Here is a 19522-nt window from a genome sequence, read left to right on the forward strand (position 1 = left end):
ACACCATTGATTTGTGGGTGAAATCTGAGCATTATTTCAATTTTAACTGAGTGACTGAGGGTGCAAGAGTGATAAATCAACATCAATAACGTCATTTCAATGTAATCAGCGTTGATACATAGACACTGACTCAACAGTTTCAATGGTACATGCTATCTGGGTAACCCTGAGAAAACATCTGATACTTTGCTCAAGCATTCTGCTTTTGGGAAAAAAAATATTCGACGTGCAGGACAAATAGCCTTGAAGGTTACACCATTTTAGATTTTTATTTGGTTTTAATTACATCATTCGTTCTTAAGTTCACCCGCCTACAATATCGAAGTTGAAAAAAGTCATTTTGACGAGACATTTTATTTTCAGTCAAGTTCAACACAGTGGCATTACAGCATGACATGCATAAGTTAGTCTTAATTAACCATCTAATTAACCTTTCTCACAGCATTCAACGCGACAAAGTCTGTTTACCGAGAGCTCCAAACAACAACCAATCGAGTGATGAGGTGCTCGCGAGAGGGGGGGTGGATGACGCCAAATTCACGTCCACGCAAAGTTTCTCACCATTCCGTCTCGACACTTTCTGCCCATCTGTACGCACGAAGTGTCGTTCAGAGAATCAGACAGATGCTGATACAGGGTTTCAGCATCTTCTTCTTCCTCCTCCTCCTCCTCCTCCGTCAGTCGAGTTCGGGCTCTCCGCCGCACCGTCGGTATCAGCTCAGGAGAAAATACAGCTGGACTGGTAAGATTGCTTATATCGTGAATATGTCATGCTGTAGAGGTTTAGAAATACCATAAACTCAGTTGTATGCATGATGTGTGAACATCTGAGCAGATTTGCGACATGAACACAGTTTAAAAGCGTCTGGAATTTTAATGATTCCTTGCATTTCTGTGTTGAGTAGTTATGCAACTGATTTTATCATGTGAATCTTGGATTGTGACATTAAACATGTGTTTTTTGACTCTTAGATAAAAAATAACCCACGAATTTGTCAAAAACTTCTGCTTATGTAGAAAAAGTCATTCAAAAGGTGTGTCCATCAATCTAGTGAGCTCAATTCAGGAAGCATTATGTGAAATGTTGATCTCTGTTGATGGAAATTATAAGTGAAAGGAGATGAGAGCGTTTTCACCTTTTCCACCAAGTGGGAATTTGAGACTTGATAGAATGAGTTGACAGCTGAACGTGATGAGGAAACAGTCATTCTGGGAACGAATAACCACAACCATACCAGAGATTTCCACAAGTGCAAAATATTCAAATATAATATTTAGCTTGTGCTTGTCAGGGTGCATTAAAATATAATCTCAGAAAATAATGAGTGCTAGACAGGGATTGTTCGGTTATGCAGCTTGAGAGACAAAAGATTATTAATGTTAGGATCAGATGTTATTGTACTTTATAAAGATTAAGGATGCGTCCTGCCCTTGTGGAGTGTTTATTATGGTGTCTCTCTCTCTCTGCAATTTGATCGACAGGTGTGAAAGGATCTCAAGGTAATGGTTATCTCACGGTCCTTTTCTCTTAAAATAGACCATTGGAGATATTCTCATGACTGTATCAGGATTCAGACAGACCATTCAGTCAAGACATGGTGTGGGGGAGCAATAAGTCACCATAAGATTAGTTTTCGGACGGCACCTCCCCTTGCATTATCCGGAATTCAAGGGTTTGTACTTGACCATCGGGAGGTTCTGCTTGTAATCTTCAATGTTATCAGGAACACTTTACATTGAACTGCATTTCGTAGAAGATTACATGCACAAGATGGAAGAATAGTAATGGCAGGACATTATTTTAATCTCTTTTTAAATAAAAAATCTGCACAGAAAGAATTAAGAAACAATAGCAGATGGTCATGGCAGTTTTAGTTTATGTAGCTTAAAAAGGAAACCTCAACTGGTGGGTTAATCTTCATAGAAATGGGGGAAAACGATGCCCTAAATGTACTAAATAAAATGCATCTAACCATGTAATCGTGTTTAGTTGGGGTCGCAATATAAATAGACATGTCAAATTTAAAAGGGAGAAGAAATGCAGCAAATATCTTATGCTCTTGACATTGAAGGCTCAAATTTATGTAAATTGGTTGACGTCAGATAAATAAGGTTTGCGTTGTAATAATTATGAACAAAACTACAGTGGAGATACAGTGTAGTAGACTACGTAACAATGTACAATGTGGCATGTTCGGTCCGATTAAAGCGAATCCTGGTGCGATTGCTCTGTTATTGCGGTTCATTTGAATAATCGTTGAACGCTGTCATCCGAACCCTGGTACACAACCAACAAAATGGACTGAGACCGCTGAAAAGATGGGTCTCGATCCGCTTCCAAACCAACTCTGTGGTTTTAATGAAATATGAATGCAACGCGGACCACAGACAAGTAAATTATTAACCCAAAACAGGACATGATGTCACGAGATGCGACAGAAATGGACAGAATGCTCAAGCACACCTGTTTTTTCTCGTCACAGTCGCGATGTTGCTCATCACAGGTGTCAGAACCGCTTCTTGTCGCAGCAGATCTTCATTTGTGTGTGAGGGAAAGGATTTCTGCCGCTGTTTTAACTCCTTTACACATTTTATAAACTGTCAAAATGCCATCATATGTCTACGCACATACAACGATGAGCGCATTTCGCCCAAAACACAGCATTTTTTTTAGATGTTCGGTAAGTTCAGTTCAGTATACTTAATAAAGGACGACCAATCAGGTTGAACCTATGACTTTAGATTTGGTATCTTCAGGCAGGCAGGTGTTATAATGACAATATGAACGAACCGAGCTAACCGAACTACAATTGTGAACTCATTGGTTTGGTTCATATTTAAAGGACAACTCCGGCGCAAAATGAACCTTTGGTCTAATTACACATTGTTACCTAGTCAACCGTTATCTGAGATTTGTTTTCATGATTGCCGAATGTAAATAGTTTTATCTCTAAAAACAGTTTAGCCTAACGCTAGTATAATGCTAGTAAATAGGGCATAGAGTAATGACAAATAAAAATCGCTTGTTATTACCACTAACAAGGCTCAAAATAGCCCCACACTAACACGACAGCATAATAAGGGTCCCTACATTCAAACCGAAGCATTGAGAACTTTGTCAGTGTCCATACAGTTTAATAAGAAGATATTTTATACACACAGTCAACTTCGCGAATAGAGGAAGAAGCCATCTTTAAAAAATAGTCTCTACCAGTCGATCTACGAACGCCGATCCAAGTGCGCTGAACTGTGCAGAATCTCATATGGTCCGTTGTTTTTGAAAAAAAAAAACAATATGTCTTCTCTTCAATATGTACACGTAGCCTACTGTTCGCGCTCACCTTATCACCTTATTCACATGATCATCTCATCAGCGCACTTGGATCGGCGTTCGTAGATCGACTGGTAGAGACTATTTTTCAAAGATGGCTTCTTCCTGTATTCGCGAAGTTGACTGTATGTATAAAATATCTTCTTATTAAACTGTTTGGACACTGACAAAGTTCTCAATGCTTCTTTTTGAACGTAGGGACCCTTATTATACTGTTGTGTTAGTGTGGGGCTATTTTGAGCCTTGTTAGTGGTAATAACAAGTGATTTTTATTTGTCATTACTCTATGCCCTATCTACTAGCGTTAGGCTAAACTGTTTTTAGAGATAAAACTATTTACATTCGGCAATCATGAAAACAAATCTCAGAGAACGGTTGACTAGGTAACAATGTGTAATTAGACCAAAGGTTCTTTTTGCGCCGGAGTTGTCCTTTAATGTTCAATGTGAAATCTGCATTCTGCAGCAAAAAAAGTTGAGAACCGGTGCAATGTACAGGGTGTATTTCTATAGGCTGTAGACCATTGATTGTTCACATAGGCCTACCTTTCATATTTTTTCTGCAGAGAACTAAGAGGTTCAAGGTTAAAAAAAAAATCTTTGCATGTGCTGTGTTGATGGATTTCTCAATGGACAGAGATCATACATATGTCTGTTAGATGTGAAACCACATTAGCTAGTGAGGGAAAGCTTTCCCATCCTAAAAAGGTGCTGATGAAAACATCAAAGGTCAGTGGATGGATGTGAAAGATTTTGATGGATTGTCAAACTTCATCAGTCGAATGAAGATGAACTGTCTAAAAAAGCTATATTCTTATACGACACTTGTGTTATGCTTTAGCCGTCCCCCGGTGCATTTTCAACACCCGTTTCCCAAGAACCAAGGTGACACCGGGAGATTCACCCTGCAGCAATTACTGGATGGGGTGAAGTTTGAGATGATGGGTGGCTTGAGTTTTTACTAGAGCCCCGTGGGCCAAAATCTGACATTTTGAAGAAAAGCTTGTATTTACACTTGCCTTCGGTGAAAGATTACACAGCTAAGATGCATCTTAAAATGTAACGGTTCAGTCAAAAATCAAAGTCATCATGTTGATTAAACCCTTTATCTGTGAATGAATATGGATGCTGCTCTTTTTCATACGTAATGGAATATTTATGTATACACTGTTCAGAATCTTGGGGTCAGTATGTTTTAAAAGAAGTCTTTATTTTATAAGAAATACACTAAATACAGTAATATTGTGAAATATAAATTCACAATATCAAATATTATTTCACAATTTAAAAGAAATGTGTCCCATTTGAATATATTTTTAAATGTAATTTATTCCTGTGATCAAAGCTGGATTTTTAGCATCATTACTCCAGTCTTCAGTGTCACGTGATCCTTCAAAAATCATTCTAATAGATTGATTTGCTGTTCAAGAAACATTTATTATTATAATCAGTGTTGAAAACAGTTGTGCTGGGGAAACTGTGATGCTCCTTTTCCTTGATTAATATAAAGTTCAAAAGAAGGCCATTTATTTAAAAGGGTGGTATAATACCCTTTTCACAGGGTGTAAAATAAGTTTCCCCAGAGTGTGTATGTGAAGTTTTAGCTCAAAATACCCCACAGATATTTTAAATAGGATGTAAAAATTGTCACTTTTTGAGGGTGAGAAAAAACGCACCATTCTGTGTCTGTTCCTTTTGACACTTTTGTTCTTCAAATGCAAATGAGGTTTATGTAAATTTTGGTGATATCACTAACCCGGAAGGAATGTTGTGTAGTCCCTTCCAGCCATTTGTAGTCCTTAAAAGAATTTCTTTAAATTCGGCATCCAATTTGACAAATCTTCTTTTTATATGTAATACTGTAGTGTTTATTATAAATGCATGAGTATTTTTTTTTTTTAAATTCATGTACCCTTATAATCTTTAATCAAAGACATTACCCTTCCCTCCCCCATCGAAACGACCTCTTTTCTAGATAGCCTAAGTATTGTGTTACTAAATAAGTATCTCTCTGACCCTTTCACTTTTAAAAACTCCATTTCGTGACAAAGTATAGTTTAAACAAGTCATAACTAAAAGTGTGCCATGCATATAATTCAAGGCAGTAACCAATGCGCTAATGGTTCCTCCCTTAAAAAGTTAGATTAATCTAGCAAAATAATTGGATTCTATTAACTGTGTCTTTCAATTGAACAGTATGTGATTATATTGGGTTGTTGTTGTTGGGGGTTTGTTGTTGCGGGGGCGCTCGAAGGGGGTCTCGCCCTGGGTGTAATTCAAAGTAGAACCGCCACTGATTTCGGTCACGTGGAATGGCGAAAGGGTGCGGCCAGATTCGATGAGGGTGCGGCTATCGGTGCACCGCCTCTCAGAGAATTGCATTCAAATCTGCCTCCGTTTTGTATGCAACGCACAACCTCCAACGATCCAATCAATTCCCGAAGGACAAAATCAAGCCCTGCCCTACATTTTTTTTCTAATTTCAGAAGCCGCTTCACTGTGATATACGTCACAACAAGGAAAAAATGACAATTTCAACTTCCGTTTCATGCCGACTTTAAAAGCAAATATCTCCCTTTGCTTTGAAATTTGAGCATTGTAACTTTGCAGATGTTGTTTATGCTCAAACAGCATCATAACACACTCACTAAAGTTAGAAAAGTGAAAACATAATCAACAATATATATATATATATATATATACAGTATATACACAGATTTTAGGTATCCGTCGATAGAGAATAGTGACCAGGTTTAAGGGTGAGTAAATGACATTTCATTTGCATTTTCATTTTTGGGTTGACTGAAATGGCTCCTTTTAAGGTATAGGTATTTTAATACCTTTCCCCCCACATAGCATTATTCTTTATTTCCTGCTATTCATGTCTTCCCAAATAATAGACTACACTAGAGCAGCTGTGCTTCAACCCTGATTTTCCAATAAATTGACTTTTCTCTGTGTTGTTGGCCTGCCCTGATGGATTTAAACCCCATCGCCTTGGGCCACTTTGAGCAGTGGTATTACCTTCAGTGTGTGTCCTATGTAGTGAATTGCCCTTCCACCATACTATAGGGAGACATACAGTATATTTATGGAATGTCATGTGTTCCTCAGAACTGATGTGAATCCACTACAGCAGAGAGCCATTCCTCTTCAATCAGAGATGCTAAGGGCTTCTGTAGCCATGAAGCCGCATCAGTAACACTGTTGTTCAGCTGCCATGTGCCGTATGTCATTGTCCTTCTGCTGAAGGTCGAGAGAGCTCATGTCAAAGAAAGAGAGAGATAATTTCCTGCTATCCAAGGTTGTTGAAATGTGTAATTGGCATCTGTGTAAAGAACATAATAAGGGGAAAAGTGTTTGTATGATCAGAAATAGCTCAGGGATACAATTCTCAATCAAGATGTGATTCCATCCTTGACAGCAACATTATATCAATTTTTAAAAAAGATTTCTCAAATGATTAGAGTTGGGAAAAAAAGATGTCTATATGTTTCTAGAAATAATTATGTTCTCTCCTTCAATGAACTCTCCTTGGCTTTGAAAACTAATGGTCAGATGATTTTAAAAGCACTATCACAATGTATCTGTCTTCAAACAAACAGATAAATGTTTTTATAAGCTATTTGAGCAAATCAACCTAAATGGTTTACTTACACTTGTCACCAGTGTTATTTTCAAATCTCTCATTTTTTTCTTCTTCTATGAAACACAAAAGAAGATATTTTCGAAGTAATTTGACACCACTGAAGTTGTATGAAAAACAATACAGGTTTAGAACAACATAAAGGTGAGTAAATAATGACAGAATATTCATTTTTGACGAACAACTCTTAAAAGATTAAATAGGAGAAAGTATTTTATTGGAGAGAAAAAAAAATACACACTTCAGCAAGACAATTATTTTAAGGAATGGTTTGATTATGTTTTATCACTCCTGTTATAATTTGTTGATTCGACAGTGCCATCAATAGTCTGTTTAATTAGAGGTTGTGATTAGCCTGGCATAACTCTAAATCATTATGAAGCTGTCAATTTCCCAAGTGACTCACAGATGCTAATGTGAGTCAAGTATCTTTCTAATACTAATACTGGCGGCTGGTGAAAAATATTCTAGGTGGGGCTGTTTCTGCGGTTGGGGGGGGGGGGGGTCCTCTTCTCATACACACTTCTCTCATTTTCTATTTAACTGAATTTGGGGCTAGCTCAACTCCCACGACTACAGTGCAACTCGACGTCATGGTGCACTCGTACTCCTCTCTGAGGTAAATGTCCCGTGGTGCAGCTGGATTGCTCTAATCTTGGTACTATGGGCGATATTTTCAGAGCCCCCAAACTATAAAATTCGACAACGATGATTGGAGAAATATAAACTTTTTTGCATAGCAACCGGGGAACCATTGGCTTAAATTCCAGCACTGTAGGGCTGAGGGAGCTGGATCCCAGAGAAGGCCGCTACTAAACCAACATGATAAACGTAAACACGTTGAAACTGCATCCAAATATCATTCTGGAGAGATCTATACGCATTCTAAAGTTAAACCATTATTAGAATGAAATTAACACAGATTATTATTATTTTTTCAAAATTAGAGATTATAAAAAAAAGAAAGAAAAGGGCAGGCAGGTCCAGCGCCCTCTATGGGCGAGCCGCTGCTGGAGTGCACAATAACAACATGACATCATGACTCTTGCGTAAACATACACGCCACTTTCAAGTCAAGTGACGTGTTATCAATACGCATTTTGAGCTATCCGTGTATATGCGTGTTTGTCTACGCCTTTAAATGTCAGAATGATTCTCCGTGTATGTGCACGCCGTTAAATGTCCGATCGAAAACGAAGCAAAATGTAGATCTACATCTGGGGAGCGATATTTTTTTCCAAGGATGGTAGTGCAAGATTCATAAATGGTATTAACCCCAGTGACGGGTAGGTTTAGGAACGGGGTTGGGGTTGGTCATATATTAATATATATACAGTAATGTAACGTTAAGTCAACGGCGTTCATAAACACGCTAAAAAAAGCGATTATACGTGTTGATAGCATGCCAAAAATGGAAATACGAATTGGCGTGTCATATATATACGCAGCAAGACAATATTTCATGAGATCAGTCTGGCAATAAAGTACCAATAAAAGTATTGCCAGAAAAAACCATTAATGTTCCACTGAGTTGGTCATGGTATAGTAAAGGTAATGCTTGCTGTCTGACTTTAATATTGGTAGTTGTTATTAGCTGCCCTTCAAGCAGTCCCGGCACAAGGGCACACCACATGGAGGGGCTTTTATAATTCTCAGGGGGGCTTGCTCTTCAGATCATGTGAAGGGGGATGGGGGCGAACTGCAAGTCCAAGGCCTTCCTCACTGGGTAATTTATAGGGCTGGGACAATAAATCGAAGCATCGTGAATCAAGAAACGATTCTGAATCGATTCCAATTTTTTCTGAATGCATTGCGATTTTCTCTCAAATCGATTCAAAGCTTAGTTTTTTAACAGCAGATGGCACTGTGTGCTCAAGAAACAGCCATAATATGTTGGCTTCCTAAACACCACTTGAACCTTCTATGAAATAATCATTCATTACAAGGATTTTTGCAGTGGGCTGTTTACATTAATCTTGAGTCATAAAAGCATTCTGAGGTGCAAGTACATTCTCAGCATTTGAGCGTGCAGTTAAAAACAAGCCTAGAGCGCCATCTGCTGTAAAAAAAACTAAGCTCAGAATCGTTTCACGTTGCACTCGGAAAAAATTGGAATTGATCCACAAATTCCAATGCATCAAAATATTGTCTAAGCCCTAGTAATTTAGTCTACTTCATTATCACGAAATGTGAATCGTTGTCCATCATTTTGTGAGCTATTGTTGATTTAAAAAAAAAAAGTCACTGTGGCAAGCAGGGCGGGGCCAAGAGCCATGGGAACGGAGCAAGGATTGTGAGCCGATTGCTAATGAGCGTCGCCTGCGCATCACACCGGTCTCGATTCTCACAGAGTAGCACTGGAAGGACTGAAAGTGACGACAGTGAAGGACAAGAGAGGACCAGGCCTAGACTATTTATTTTGTGGTTTTATTTTGTTTATACGCAGCAGTCGTTTGTGAGGGTCTGTCTCTTTAATTTTGCCACCTATGTGACAAGGTTTAAAGGCTCAGGGAACAAGAAGAACTGGCAAACGGTCAACGTAAACTTTAATACTAAAGAGTTAGTTCACCCAAAAATGAAAATTAAGTCATTAATTACTCACCCCCATGCTGTTCCAACCCCGTAAGACCTTCGTTCATCTTCGGGACACAAATAAAGATATTTTTGATTGAATCTGAGAGCTGGATCACTCTTCCATAGGCTTCCTAAGGGACTGGCTCTTGACGGCCCATAAAGTCATTAAAGAAAAGGTTTAAATATTCCATGTGCCTACAGCGGCTCAATTATAAGTTTATCAAGCAAAGAGACTACTTTCTGTGCGAAAAAAACATAAATAACGACTTTATTCCACTATTCCATTACTTCCTTATGGGCGCATGCGCGAGAACTGAGATAAGGACGTTCTCATTCGTCTACTTCTTGTTACCGGCTGCTCACCGCTTAGGTTTTACCGCCACCTACCGTATAAAATGATGATCCATATATAAGGCGCTCCGGATTATAAGGAACACTGTCGTTTTTTGAGAAAATTAAAGGCTTTTAACTGCACCGTATAGTGCGGAAAATACGCTAATTGAAAAGCCTATGTACAGCGCGCATCTTCCTCTGCTTGTAAACAGAAAGTTTTGCGCTTCCAGCTATATCAGCACATCATCTTATACGGTAGGGGGCGGTAAAACTCCTAAGCCGTGAGCAGCCGGTAACAAGAAGTAGACGAATGAGAACGTCCTCGTCTCAGTTCTCGCGCATGCGCCCATAAGGAAGTAATGGAATAGTGGAATAAAGTCGTTATTTATGTTTTTTTCGCACAAAAAGTATTCTCGTCGCTTGATAAACTTATAATTGAGCCGCTGTAGGCACATGGAATATTTAAACCTTTTTTTTAATGACTTTATGGGCCGTCAAGAGCCAGTCCCTTATGCAGTCTATGGAAGAGTGATCCAGCCCTCAGATTCAATCAAAAATATCTTTATTTGTGTTCCGAAGATGAACGAAGGTCTTACGGGGTTGGTACAGCATGGGGGTGAGTAATTAATGACTTAATTTTCATTTTTGGGTGAACTAACCCTCTAACAACATCAAAATAAACAAACAAAAAAAATAAAAAAACTATAAACAAAACACAACGTAAAGTCCAGACCTGGTCCTCTCTCATCCCTTACTGTCGTCAATCCTCCTTTTAACCTCCCGGAACTCCTTCGTGTGACCCAAGACCGATGTGGTGAGTAAGTTCCCACGGCTCTCGGCCCTGCCCTGCTTGTCATAATCACGTTGCGAAATATCGGAAATATTTTAAACCATGAAAGCAAGCTAGCGGATATTACACAAACATTGTGCAAACTTTGAGCTAGAGTTATACAGTTGAAGAAGTTTCAAACCCCAGTCAGTTTGGTGAAAGTAAAAACTGACCAATGAGAGCTGAATCTACTTCAGCATGTTCTGATATTAGTATATAATGGTCTTAATTTATTTTCTTAATATTTCTCTTGGTGCCCATATGTAGTGAAAAAATTACAAGAGAAGTATTTAGTGTTAAACAAGTTGTTTTGAATTAAATGAGGAGTCAGCTAATCTAATATCTTTGATAATTTGACCATAAGAGGTGCGCAATAATAAAGATCATCATGTATGTGGATCCAAATCATGAGGAAAGATCTAATAAACTATTAGAGACTTCCTGGAGTTCAGTTCTAACCCTGATCCAACAAGCCTGTCTGTAATTATCAAGTGTATTAATTAGCTGATTCAATTGTGTTTGATCAGGTTTGGAACTGTTCTTTGCAGGAAGGTAAATCTCCAGGAACAGGATTGGGCGCCCCTCTACTAGAGCATCTGTCAAACCTGTTCAAGGTTAATGGAAGCAGAAAGCAGTATGGCAAAATTCACTCTTTTGTTTTCTGAATCTACCTGACCTTGTAGACAGTCAGCAGCTCACAAATATAGTGATAAATGTCCTGTTGTGTTTTGGCTTCCTGTGAAAAGAGTTTTACATAAGCTTTAGTTCATGTTTTTTTCTTGGAACACAAAAGGAGATTTTGTTGCCGTTCAGTGAAAGTGGATAGGCAGGGGCTATCAAGGCAAAATATATTTTATTAAACAAATATATCAAAATAGTAGTACTTCAAATGACTTTAATGCGATAATTCAGGTCTTGTTTAGCAGTGGTAGTCACCATTTACTTTCATTTTATGGCCCAGCTTGGACATTCTGTTATAATATATATATATATATATATATATATATAATTCTGCTATAAAAAAGTCATTATGGTTTGGAAATGACATGAAGGTGAATAAATAATGACAGAATCTTCATATTTGGGTGAATAATTCCCTTAAAGTGTCCTTTTTTTATTTTTATTATGTATCTCAGCTTGATATAGATGCCTGCTAAAATACTTGTTTAATAAAATTTTGCCCTTTTTGTGTATTTATTTCTTTATTCATCTCAAACGACAGTGCATTTGATTTGCAGAAGTACCGAATCTCTATGAGCAGTTATGAAAGCATGTCGCTCAGACTTGTCTGTGTGATATGAAAATTAGATGATTAATTTAGTTCTGCCTTATATAATTTCACACACTCCCTTAAACTCTTGAGTCATTCTCTCCATACAAACAAACCTCCGATGCTGCTGCCTGTGATATATGCCAATATATTTCAGAGAGACAGCATGTCAGCACTGTGGTAATACGATATTTTGTATCCTGTGAAGGACACATCTATCAAAGGCACCACATACCAGAGATTCTCATATCGGACCACTATCTTAGAATGTAGTGCTTTTAAAAATGCTGGGTTGTTTCAACCCATGTTTAGAGAGATCTAACATATAGGGAACAGAATAGACTATTTAGACTGACAACTTAGCAACCACTTAGAACAGTTTCGCAATCACATATGCCCTGTCAACCCTGCAGAACACTCTAGTAACCACCTGGCAAGCACCCAAAATGTCTAGAAGCCACATGGCAACACCCTAGAAACCACTCAGAACACCTGGACCGCCTTGTAACTAGGGTTAGGTATCGCTTGAATTTTTAATGATTACGATTAATCAATTCCAATACGGTAAAAAAAAAAAACTTAGATATCATCCACATTTATAAGTCTTATTGTAAAACATTTCATTGTACCTGAATACCATGATAAAAATCAACAGGCTAATAAATTTTTACCTACGGACTCTATTGATAACTGTTCAATATGAACAGTTAAAACTGTTCAATATGGCGGCCTTCACATTTCTTTGATGTGTGCACAAGACAGAAGCAAGTCTTCTTGCACTTGAATGGTTTAAAGTCATTTAAATGCACACAATGGAATTGATAAGAGGAATTACATTTTTTATTTTATAGGTATGACTTAACAAGTATGACCTAAGTATTGTTTTTCGATTCCCAACACTACTTGAGTTGACACCACCTAAAATGTCTACCTGCCTCAAAGCCACAGCCTAGAAACCATTCAAAATACTCTATTAAACATGGCAACCAACAAAAAACGTCTGCAATGGCCTACTTACCACTTAAAGGAGAACTCCGGCACAAAATGAACCTTTGGTCTAATTACACATTGTTACCTAGTCAACCGTTATCTGAGATTTGTTTTCATGATTGCCGAATGTAAATCGTTTTATGTATAAAAACAGTTTAGCCTAAAACGCTAGTATATTGGGCATAGAGTAATGACAAATAAAAATCGCTTGTTATTACCACTAACAAGGCTCAAAATAGCCCCACACTAACACGATAGCATAATAAGGGTCCCTACATTAAAACCGAAGCATTGATAACTTTGTCAGTGTCCATACAGTTTAATAAGAAGATATTTTATACACACAGTCAACTTCGCGAATACAGGAAGAAGCCATCTTTGAAAAATAGTCTCTACCAGTCGATCTACGAACGCCGATCCAAGTGCGCTGGTGAGATGTGAATAAGGTGATAAGGTGAGCGCGAACATGTACATACTGAAAAGAAGAAAATGGTTCATGTTTGTTTTTCTTCAGGAAACAACGGACCATATGAGATTCTGCACAGTTCAGCGCACTTGGATCGGCGTTCGTAGATCGACTGGTAGAGACTATTTTTCAAAGATGGCTTCTTCCTGTATTCGCGAAGTTGACTGTATGTATAAAATATCTGCTTATTAAACTGTATGGACACTGACAAAGTTCTCAATGCTTCGGTTTGAATGTAGGAACCCTTATTATGCTGTCGTGTTAGTGTGGGGCTACTTTGAGCCTTTTTAGTGGTAATAACAAGCGATTTTTATTTGTCATTACTCTATGGCCTATCTACTAGAGTTAGGCTTAACTCTGGCCGTAGAGATAAAACGATTTACATTCGGCAATCATGAAAACAAATCTCAGATAACGGTTGAGGTAACAATGTGTAATTAGACCAAAGGTTCATTTTGCACCGGAGTTCTCCTTTAAGCTGCTTCAAAACAATGTCCTGCAACCACTTCTAATGTCTAACAGCCATTACACCCTAGCAACCACTCAGAACACTTTGCATAGCAGTGCCCTGGAAACCACCCAAAATATCTAGCAGCAACGCCCTAGAAACCACTCAGGCAACAGCCGAGCAACTACTCAGATCATTTTAGCTACTGCATTGAGAGCCCCCTGGTCTTTTGTTGCTGAAAGCAACACACTCTTCTGCTGCCTTAAACATTGGTATTTCATTTGTGAAATGCAATTTGTTGAGTAATTCTTTAAAAGATTATGTGTAACAAATTATGCTCTTTATAGCTGTGAAGGATTGAAACTGGAGTAGATAATCTCAGCAAGGCATTCCCTGAATCAGCTTCCCTCTCCATGTGAGATGAATGACGTAATAAGCTGGTGTGAAACTCCTGACAGTTGGTTTGGAGGAGCGAGAGGATATTAGCTGCGGCTTAATTACAACACTTACTCAATCCATGTGAAACTCAGAGTGGCCGGCTCGCGGAATAAATTAGCTAAAGCGACTGTGAGAGTAAAATATTTGATGTGATTGAGACCAATCTGAATGCATTACAGAAGTCAAATGAAGTCACTTTAGATGCAGTGCTTATTCAAGTATGTGGAGTAATAGAACGAAGGAAGGAACGAAACAGGAGTTAATCAAATCCGTCTACAATTTCATCTTAAAATTGTTTTTGAGAATGCACCCCTAATACATTTATATAAACTAGAGCCCGACCGATAAAGGATTTTGAAGGCCGATACCGATAGAAATATTTTTGGGTTTTAAAATCCGATATATCGGCCGATATTTTAATTATTTATTTTTTAAACTGGACATGATAGTCACACAGAACTGATGGGGGTGTTCTTTTAATTGTTATTCAAGCGATGTATGTCTCATGACCAACTCAACGAGTGTTGCCAACAGGGACGGTGTAGAGTGCCCTCTGGTGGACAAACTATACAACTCCAACACTCATGACATGGTTCAAGCGTGTTTCGTCCGTTTTTATTTTATTTTTGAAATATTCATGTATCGGACATTATAACTGCCGATACCGATAGTTTGGAAAATGCCTAATATCGGCCGATAATAACGGTCTGCCGATATATCGGTCTGGCTCTAATATAAACATATTTAAAGTCGTCATGAAATCAAAATAGACACTATCTTTTCTTAGTGCACATTTACTAGTGATGTGAACAATTAACGTGCAAGTTAATACACAGAAAAAAATTGGTTTTCATGGTAAACTTTAATCAAAATCTAGAAAAGTTGCTTCTGCTATGGAATGGCGTCCCCTCTCTGATGTTCCTCCAGAGAGAGAGTTGCGTCAACTCCATTCACTCCATTGAACTGTTTTTTTTTTACAGCAATGGTGGCTCATGGAGCATCTCATTAGTTCACTGACATAGCAGCAAATACATGCTGCACTGTAGAATTGCAGCGGAACAGCTTGTGATGCTTCTCTGTGTCTTACATGTTCTCCTATTTCTTGTTATGCGCAGAGCAAATAGCTAGGACAATACAGTAGAAAGATGTATTTTCTATGAATATCACTATTATTTGACAGTGTCCAGTTTTTCTGTCTCATGTTCAATTCAGACGGCCAACTAGCATAATTTCTTTTGCTATGACACGGTAGATTCAGTAGCATAGTGTGGCCACAAAAAATATTTGGTTCTAGTATTTCATTGAATGAGGTTCTCAATGTTCATCCCTTCAGATTGACTGAGGTTGTCAAGGTAAACCGGTGCTGCTAATACATTGGCAGCTTTTAAATCAGTTGTTTGTGATATGATTATTTTTTATCACTTCATCACATAAAAGCCATTTGAGGCCAAAGAAAAGAGAACTTGGAGATAAAAAGGATAAAGAGAGAATACTCATGAGAGAGCCCTCCATCTGTCAGCTTAACAGCCTGGATGACCTGTCAACATCCCGAGGGAGTTTTTGCAAAGAGTATTAGTCGAGTTTATGCCATTATTAGAGCAGAACGAATCAGATATTTTGCTGGATACATGCATAAACTAATTTATGAAATACTAAGGTGAAAATACTTTAGAGAGATTAGTAGTGTTTTCTCCTTAAACAAGAGATGTCTTTTCAGATTTTAAGTCCACAAACATCTGTTGGATTAAGGGGTTTGACCTCTACTAGAGATTCACTTGTTGAGTTAAATCCCTCCTCATTAAATCCCTCTCAACATATTGCCCATTTTAATGCCAGCTAACGGTCTTTACATGCTCCTTCTCCTCCAGGTCAACCATCTGGCCGTCTGTGAATAAATGCGAGGACCTCAACAATGAGTCGACTTTCTTATGGTGTTTGAAGGGTGGATGCTTATGTGAACGCCTAGCTGCTTCTCATCAAACTTTGGGACTTATGGAGGCCTCTCCAACCTCAGACAACATCAGCAACACCTCAGCTGTGTTGGGCCAGAGAACATGGGTGGATTCCAACGTGTGCCCTCCCTCTGTGAGTGGCACAACCCTTCTGATCGTGGCCTACAGCACTGTTATAGCGGTGGGCTTGGTGGGCAACACTTGTCTGGTCTTCATCATATCCAGACAAAAAGAGATGAGAAACGTCACCAACATCCTCATCGCCAACCTCTCCTGCTCCGACATCCTCATGTGCGTGGTGTGCCTCCCCGTGACGGTCATCTACACGCTCATGGACCGCTGGATCTTGGGTGAGACGCTGTGCAAGGTCACGCCGTTTGTGCAGTGCATGTCCGTCACAGTCTCCATCTTCTCGTTGGTCCTCATCGCGTTGGAGCGGCATCAACTCATCATCCACCCCACCGGCTGGACGCCCGCCGCAGGCCATTCGTACCTGGCCGTAGCCGTCACCTGGATGGTGGCCTGCTTCATTTCCCTACCCTTCCTGTCCTTTAATATCCTAACTAACGTCCCGTTCCAGAACCTCAGCCTGCCGTTCAACCCATTCAGCGACCACGTCATTTGCATGGAGCTCTGGCCGTCCGAACGCAACCGTTTGGCGTACACCACCTCGCTTCTGCTCTTTCAGTACTGCCTGCCCCTGCTTCTCATCTTAGTCTGTTACTTGCGCATATTCCTGCGTCTGCGCAGACGGAAGGAGATGGTGGAGCAGGCCACCGAGGCCCGGCAGAGAAAAGCACGGGGTGCTCAACGCATCAATGCAATGTTGGTCCTAATCGTGGTCGCTTTTGCTCTCTGCTGGCTCCCGCTCAATGTTTTCAACACCATCTTCGACTGGTACCACCAGGTGCTTCCTTCTTGCCAGCATGACGTCATCTTCTCCGCCTGCCACCTGATGGCCATGGCGTCCACCTGTGTGAACCCGGTGGTGTACGGCTTCCTCAACACCAACTTCCAGAAGGAGCTGAAGGCGACGCTCCAGCGCTGCCATTGCGGCTGGGGCGTTCCAGAGACCTACGAGAGCTTCCCGCTTTCAACGGTGGCCACCGATGTCACCAAGGTTTCGTCCATGCAGCAGGGCTCTCTGGGCAGATCGGAACAGTGCGCTCACTGCTAAAGAGACTGCAGGAACAGAGAAGAGAACAAGGGGAGGGGTTGAGAATGAGCTGGCACTGTTTCCATGGAGACGTGGAATTGCTATGTGGGTTTCTGCATCAGTTCAGTTCCCAAGAGATCTAAAAACAACCTCTACCAACTGTTGCCGGGGTCCAGGTCTGCGTGTTCCACTACGAGGAACACAACGTGATGTTATGTTAAAGACAGCTACGGTAGTCAGGGCGTCATTCCTTTCCCCAAGAACAACTCGTACGGGATGAATGTTCCATCAAGAATGTGATTATTCCTCTGATGACGCTTTCAAGCTGTTGTGTTATGAGAGGATAATTTATGAGACTGGATTGCGCAGCAGACAAAATTAAATTACTTTTCATGTTCGATTCTTTTAGTTCTTTGTTAAAATCACTGTAGCAGTGAGTTGGTGCCCTCACCAAAGTATTTATTCTGTTCATGTCCGGTTTTGTTGTTGTTTAATGAATTGGATCTATTACTATTTATTGTGTTGCTTTGGTGAGATCGCTTACGCTGCATTTGAAATTTGAATTGTGCCTCTGTAACGTTGGGAAACACATTAAACGTTTGAGCATCGGTGTTACCACACCCATCTTCTGCTACAATAGATACATGACTGTGCCAATGCCAGTTTGGTATTGCACGTTTTCTTGATGATCGAAGTCAAAGCAAAGTTAAGTTTCTACAAAAGTGTTTGATGTTGACGTTCTTGTTGCCTTATGAATAGTAGTTATGAAAGTGCAAATAAATTAGGAAACATGACATCCATTCACTTCTGTCACTTGTTGTTTCTCTTGTTAATCTTCGCTGTCTCGTGTGGCGACATCCCTGGTAATTGCATTGAATGCTCATTCTCCTGCTCATTACTGAAGATGAAATAATTTGCATATACAGCAGAAGTGTCTGTATTACCGATGCATGAACCACTCACAGAAATCTTTTATGAAGGTAACATTCCACCTGAGGCATCTTCCTTTGGATTTGCCCGTCAAGGTAGTCGAGCCGAGCTTGCCTCTTTAGAAACAGATTGCCATCCGAGAAGCAATTTTCCTGGCTTGTATAACGGCAATAACATTGCATTTTCCCATCACAGATACGAGAGTACAGGTTTTATAGCATTCCTATACATAGCATTCCTATGTTGGAAAAAAATGGGGAATATTTGAATGTATGATTTTCATTTTTCAGACGCTGTAGTGCCATTGCATTCAAGGTATTGCATATATATATATATATATATATATACTGTATATATATATATATATATATATATATATATATATTAGGAGTGTCAAGCGATTAATCGTGATTAATCCAAGTGTGGGTGCACTGTGTATAATTAATTTAAATATATATACACACACTTGCTTGTATATTTAAGAAATATTTTCATGTATACTGTATATAGATTTATATATGATTTATTTTATATATAAATAATATTTTTTTCTTAAATATACATGCATGTGTGTGTATTTTTATATATATATATATATATATATACACAAGATAATTATACACATAAAAAAAATTCCTTTTGATATTTTGGGAGTGAAATGTAACCTTGACATTTCCTTGAAAGGTTTTATGTGATTTATATAATCATTAACCATAAAACATAGTCTTTTTCATTCACTGGTCAAAAGGACATCTTACATTTTGTCATAGAGAGTTAAATTTATGCTAGATCATGCCGCTCTTCAATGCGCTGTCCATGACATGACATCCCAGGTGATAAAATCACAGCCATTCTTGCGTGAACGGTGTCCAGGTCAAGGAGTCCTGTTTAGAGGTGTTACTAATCTCAGGCCACTTGATCTGCTGTCTCACGTGTCCCATTTCTTTTCCACTGCTGCCGCGGTTTCTTATTAGAGGAGATGAAACGTGTGGCACACAGATAAAAGCTTTTTGGCTAATCTTGTTTTCTCATTCTTGATAAGATGGACTTATTTTAAATTGCCATTGATTTCCAGCAGGTCACTAATAATAACCGAAAGTGAAGTGTTTGAAGACTATCCATTGGTTCGTGTAGGATGTGTAGGCCGAAGCCTCTGGGGA

The 19522-nt window shown here is 39.1% G+C and overlaps 1 protein-coding gene across 1 annotated transcript; it reads left to right on the forward strand.

The window, feature by feature from the left end:
- The first annotated feature begins 405 nt into the window (after window positions 1-405).
- On the forward strand, window positions 406-18232 carry npy8ar (neuropeptide Y receptor Y8a). The gene is made up of 2 exons (XM_089126379.1): window positions 406-742; window positions 16193-18232. The coding sequence occupies exon 2, from the start codon at window positions 16317-16319 to the stop codon at window positions 17451-17453; it is 1137 nt and encodes a 378-aa protein (XP_088982505.1). The 5' UTR covers window positions 406-742; window positions 16193-16316; the 3' UTR covers window positions 17454-18232.
- Window positions 18233-19522: the final 1290 nt, after the last annotated feature.

The sequence above is a fragment of the Pimephales promelas genome, chromosome 23 (genome assembly GCF_988280905.1).
Source record: "Pimephales promelas chromosome 23, fPimPro1.hap1.1, whole genome shotgun sequence".
Classification (NCBI taxonomy): Eukaryota; Metazoa; Chordata; class Actinopteri; order Cypriniformes; family Leuciscidae; genus Pimephales; species Pimephales promelas.

Excerpts from the sequence above, each read along its gene's own strand:
- npy8ar (XM_089126379.1), top strand. The coding sequence starts at position 16,317 with ATGGAGGCCTCTCCAACCTCAGACAACATCAGCAACACCTCAGCTGTG.